Genomic DNA, 6,000 nt, shown 5'->3' with positions numbered 1-6,000 from the left:
GGGAGGCGACAGACGGCAGAACTGCGAGGACAAGGGCTGGAGCTGGAGGGGGGCCCAGTCAGAGCGTGCGCACACGTGCCTCTCACGTGCTCCCTGCCCGCCTTCCCCCCGCCCCCTCTGCTCCAGTTCCTCCCCTCTGCCCCGCCCCCAACATGCACGCTGCTCCTTTGCCCCAGCTCCTCCTCTCTGCGCCGTCGGCGCTGTCCGGTAGCAAGGGGGCGGGGCCTGGTTCTAGGGCAGGCAGCCAATGAGCGGCGACGCTCCCCACTCCTTTCCTTTGCGCGGTGACGTAATGGAGGAGTGGGGAAGGCTGGAGTGTTCCAGTCTCGCTCTCGTTTACCCAACCGGAGGTGGAGCTGAGGCTTAGTGGAGTCGCACGGACACACTCCCTGAGGACAAGGTGACGTACCTCGCCACCTGGACCGGGAGCTCGTGGGGTCCGCGCGCTGGTTTTCCCGCTGCCGGGCTGCTGCGCGCGCTGTCCTCGCCGGGGCTCTCCGCCGGACGGGCCGGGCTCGGGGTGGTTGCCCTGCAGGGGCTGCGTGCGGACCGCCCCGCGCTGTGCATTGATCTCTGTCACGGCGCCGCGAGCTTGTTAGTTCAGAGGCTTTAATTGTTGGCTGCTGCTGCTGGGGGTCGCGGTCCCTAGCTGATGTGGCAACCTTGCTATGGGGACCGCCAGGCTGGGAGGGGGACGATCCTCGGAGCCCCAGGTCTGGCTAGGGTTTGGCGGGGAGGCCACCTGGCTGTCTAGAGGAGACCAGCACAGATGACAGAAGTTCAGCTGCCCTGATCTGTGTGGAAAGGTTAAAAGACTGGAGATGTTTAGACTTGGGACCCTGGTAACAGGTTTTTTTTTTTAAATTAAGGGCTGCTTTAAAGAGGACAGTGATCAGTTCTCTATGTCTGCTGAAGGTAGGGTGAGAAGTAATGGGCTTAATCTGGAGCAATGGAGTGGTAGCTTAGATGTTAAGAAAACTTTCCAATTATAAGGATAGTTAAGCACTGGAATAGGCTTCCAAGGGAGGCTGGGGAATCCTCTCATTGGAGGTTTTTAAGAACAGGCTGGAAAAACACTGGTTATGGAAGATCTAGGTTTACTTGGTCCTGCCTTGGGGAGGAGGCTGGACTTGATCTCATGAGGTCCCTTCCAGCCCTACAGTTCTATGATTCTGTAATGCTCCTTTGGCCTGCATGCAATCTGGAGGAGAGAGTCCAGTTCAGGCATCAAATTTGTTCTTAAAGAATGTTTTGTAATAAGTAATGTTGTTTCTCACTCACCTTGTCTGTACTGTAGCAGAGAGGGAAGTCCACTTGTTACAATACAAGTGTACCGAGTGCCAGCGAAACAATAAACAGCATTTTATTTGCTGACCATAATAGGCTTGTTTTGCTTATGGACTAACTTTATTTTAGGCCCTATGTTGTGTGAAGGGCACTTTCAGTCTGAGGGAGCAGAATCCACATCTGTTTTTTATAAAACTATTGATATGGAAAACAAAAACACTGTCTTTGGACAGTGAGATTGTTAATTGTAGGCTGCAGTTTAGTTTGAAGCCATGTCACAACCTTTTTACAGGTGATTGTGTAAACATGGATGTATTAAAATATATTGTTTCTGTGCTAATGTGAGGTGAAGTCATGATTATTGGCAATAATTAAAAAGGAAGGTGGAGAAAATAAATCTCAGTGATTGTGAATGAGGTATAGTACCTGGTAACTGATAGTCCATTTCAAATGAGCCTCTTTAAAGAAATCTGCTGAGGGGATCTGTTCATGGTTCTGAAGCCCAGAAGGAGCATAGGGTGGGTATCGGAAACATACACTGTTCCTTACTGAGAGTAAAGGTGAACAGAAGGGGATGTAAGAGGAAGTTCAGCTTGTGGAACCAGTGATATGCTGAGCTTGTGGGAGGAAGGAAGCCAGAAGAGATTCACTGCATAGCATTCAAGGAGCCAGGGGACTGAAGAACATTTGCTTACCTGCCTGAGAGAGTTAAACTGGACAGAGGCATAAAAAGGAAACATGGGAGTTCTTGGCAAAGAAGGGGAGGGAAAATAACAAAAAATACAAGTGTGAGGGGGTTTAGCCGCCTGCTGCTGCTGCTCCTTAGTTATATTGGTTTTTAATTTCAAGATCTGGATTAATAGTTGTGGGTGCAGAAAGTCACTTGCCATTACGTGAGGTATGTGTCACATTAAATCCTCCCTACCAGAAAAGGTGAGGTGATTCTTGTGTCCGTATTGTAGGTTGTTCTTTGTATTCTTTCAGACTTTCATGTGTGTCAAGGTGACACTCAGAAAGCAGTTAGCCCTGTCTGCTGCAGTGCATCTGAAAACCTCTGATTTATCTTAGCCTTGTCTTGTGATTGGCTCAGCTCTAAAGGAGATTAGAGAAGAGAGATAATGTTTTCTTTTTTTGTTAGACTGACACATTGACAGTTGCCAAATATTGTACCTTCTAATACTGAGGGTGCAGATTAAGACATTCCCCACAAATATAATCCCATTATCCATGTGCAAAAAACTTATTTAATCTTGCATGATAAATGTCATTCATATAATCAAATCTATCTTATGCAAGAGCTATATTTGTCTTTAAAACAAGTCTAGTGTATGGCAGTTAAACATACTGTACCCACAATACTATTTTACTCTAGTTATATTCTTAAATTTACTTTCGGTGACCCCCACCTTCCTCTTTAACTTCTATTCCCCTTCCCCTCACTATCCCAAAGGCCCTTTGGAAAGGGATCTGGGGGTGGGTTTACCAGAGAAGAATGTGCAGTCCTTACAGCCTCTACAGGGGTTGAAAGTGCTACTGAGAAAGGTATCGAGCTTTGGGCCCACCTCGGATATTCCATGTGACAATGTGTTGGGTTAACACCGGACCTCTCAGTCCCCCCCTAGAACTTTGATTTTTCAGGGGGTAATGCCTTCAATACATTGAGGAATATGTGAAGTAAACACAAACTGGTTTTGCTGTGGGGTGATAGCAGCAACAGTGGTGTACAAAGCCTGCCTCTGTGGACTATGTCCTTTTCAACCAGTTGTCTGATCCAGTGCATTACATCTGGCACTTGGTGCGAAAATATAGTAACTCTTCCTCTAAGGTCATTTCCTGGGTTATGTAAATCTGTATTAAAGTAATAATACCTGTCATATAAATGATTGTTAACACAAACTACCTGCTATTGTGTGTGGTTAACTCGGAAGGTTTTCTCTCATTTTTTATAGTCCTTGATTATATTATAGCTTGCAGTCTGGGGTGTCATCTCATAAGATAAACAGGACTGGGCCTGGTTAGTAGTAATTGCCGAGGGGCTTCCAAGGAACATGTAGGTGCTTCAGGAAGTGATGCTGGTGGTTCAGTAGATGGCATTCTTCACTTTGTCTATACAGAAGCAGTGCCCAAAGTGGTGTGGGGAGGAATGGAAACTGCTGCTAGATATAAAGTTTACAGAATCAAGAACAGTAACCGGTGCTGCTGTATCTTTAATGAGAAGTGAAGCTGAAGGCCTGACCATATGTGATTGAGAGAGATCCTGTTTCTTCTTGCAGGAGTGTCAACCCTGGTTGTAGTGTTGGGACATTTTCTTAAATGGATATTGCCTTTCAATAGTGAGTATAATACGTGTGTTTATAAATATGCACACAGAGTATACTCTGATGGACTACAGAGATATTTTAGATGCTTCTGGATGAGAAGCACTTAGATAAATGTAAGGAGTGAGTCTTATGAAAGAAAAGTGTGTGTGGTTGGTATTTTGGAAGCCCAGTCTGGGGCAGGGGCAACTTTAGGGAGCTTCATAGATTTCCATTTTGTTAGTCAAGAGTAGGGCAAGATGCCATTTTTCTCTTGGTGACTATCGTAAATAACACCTCTCCCTCCCTTTAAAAAACAGGTCTACATTTTGAATCTGGAGGTGGTGGTGCAGGAATCTGTGTTAGTAATAATTCAGCCTTCAGCAATGGTCCCTGCTGTTGGGTTTGGCGTGGTTTAAACAAACACGGTTCTCTCTCTTCCTGTTTCACTGTGGTTTGCAGCACAATCATTCATTTGTCTAAATAAGGCACTAGGTTTACTGAGGACTTGGGCTTTTTTTACAGGAAGGGGATTGTCTGGTATTCTCAGGCTTGGTATTCTCTTCCGTGATGCCAAAGCGAAATTTGAAAAAGCAGGGAGGGGAGGAATCTCAAAACCCCCAAACCAGTGTTGAGAGACAGGTTTTGCTATATAAATTACCAGCAAAAATCAGTTGCATAGTGAAGCATTTTAAAGGTTTCACTTGTGAAGTGATGCTCCCAACACTGTGTTGGGAGCCCTGAGGATTCCTAGTTGCTTAAAATGAAGGGTTTGTGTATTGGAGGTGGTTTGGGAATGTGGGGGAATTAACTTTTTCTGTCCCACTTACTGTCCAGTGTGGAGAGAAGGGAGGAGAAGGTATGGTTCTTAGTACAGATTTTACTATGTAGATAGTTGGGATGGGAGAGGGGGATAGCTTTGTTAGACTGCCAGTCCCATTTATCCGCTTTTTCTTTTTTTTCTCCCCATCTCCAGTGAGCAGTCAAAGGCAGGAAAAATCTAGCATATGTAATAGCTGAATAAATGCATCATGTCTGAGGCCTTTTGGTAACTAATTCTTTCCTCTCTTCTATGGTAGACTACAATGGTAGGTGAAGATTATACTTCCATAAGACACCGCCAGCCGAGTTCTACGGGACACGGGACCCCTGAGAAGAATGAAATGCAGAAGAGATCTGAGGCAGAGAAGCCTTTCCAAAACTCAAGCAATGGTGAGTTATTTCAGTAGTGGTTCAGGGCTATCTGTACCTTCAACCCACTCTAGCCTAGGGTGACCAGATCACCCAAGTCAAATATCGGGATGCGGGCCGGGGCAAAAAAAAACAAACAAAAAAACCACCCTTCCTCCACAAGCGCTGGAGGGAGGCCCGGGAGACGCAGGGGAAGCGTGGGGCCAGGGTTAGTGAGAGTCCGGCCTGGCCCCGAGCAGGCAGGACTCAGTTGGGCGGTAGGGAGAGTAGGGGGGCAGCCCGCGGGGCCAGGCAGCGGCTGTTCTCTCCCCCTGGGCAGCGGGACTCGGGAGCAGCCGCTGCTGCAGCTCCCACTGCCACGGGTGGAGGAAGCGGCCGATGGCCAAGCTCGGCGGCTGCGGCTCTGGCGCCCGGGCCCGAACCCCCCGGGCCTGTTGCGGGGACCCAGCAGCGCGCATGCTGCGCCCAGCCCCTGGCCAGTCGCATCTGGGCTGCTGCCCAGCTGGTGCTATCCCGCGGCGGCCCCGGAGTGGGGGCAGCAGGCCCCAGCCCCCCATCCCGGCAGGGGAACGAACGGGGCTGGGCTGCCGATGCCTCCGCCCCGGGGCCGCCACGGGATTGCACCAGCTGGGCAGCAGCCCAGAGGCGACTGGCCAGGGGCTGGGCGCAGCGTGCGCGCTGCTGGGTCCCCGCAGCAGGCCCGGGCTCGGGGGGTTCGGGCCTGGGCGCCAGAGCCGCAGCCGCAGCCGCCGAGCTTGGCCATCGGCCGCTTCCTCCCCCCGCGGCAGTGGGAGCTGCAGCAGCGGCTGCTCCCGAGTCCCGCTGCCCGGGGCGGGAGAACAGCCACTGCCTGGCCCCGCGGGCCGCCCCCCTACTCTCCCTACCGCCCAACTGAGTCCTGCCTGCACTGGGGCCAGGCCGGACTCTTACTCACCCCGGCCCCGCGTTCCCCCTGCGTCTCCGGGGCCTCCCTCCAGCGCTTGTGGAGGGAGGAGGAATGGTGAGCCTGGGGAAGAGGCGGGGATTCGGGGAGGGAGCTAATGGGGGGAGGAGGGGGCAGAGTCGGGGCGGGGAACACGCGAGCACTTCCGGGCTCCGGAGCATTTCATTGTTTGTCCAGTGTCCCGACGGCACATCGGTCGGGACGCGGGACAAACAAGGAAATATCGGGACAGTCCCGATAAAATCGGGACGTCTGGTCACCCTACTCTAGCCTGGCTGGGGA

At 50.6% G+C, this 6,000-nt stretch overlaps 1 protein-coding gene across 1 annotated transcript in view; it reads left to right on the top strand.

Annotated features, from left to right (window-relative positions):
* Positions 1 to 312: 312 nt before the first annotated feature.
* Positions 313 to 6,000, top strand: part of SOAT1 (sterol O-acyltransferase 1) — a 47,877-nt gene continuing 42,189 nt past the window's right edge. The window contains exons 1-2 of the mRNA XM_065409611.1: positions 313 to 400; positions 4,664 to 4,796. Coding sequence (XP_065265683.1) covers positions 4,670 to 4,796 — 127 coding nt within the window. The 5' untranslated portion in view covers positions 313 to 400; positions 4,664 to 4,669. The remainder of the gene's footprint in view (positions 401 to 4,663; positions 4,797 to 6,000) is intronic.

Source organism: Emys orbicularis, chromosome 8, assembly GCF_028017835.1.
Source record: "Emys orbicularis isolate rEmyOrb1 chromosome 8, rEmyOrb1.hap1, whole genome shotgun sequence".
Lineage (NCBI taxonomy): Eukaryota > Metazoa > Chordata > Testudines > Emydidae > Emys > Emys orbicularis.
The sequence above is the reverse complement of the archived record's forward strand: the minus strand, read 5'-3'. Positions and strand labels throughout refer to the sequence as shown.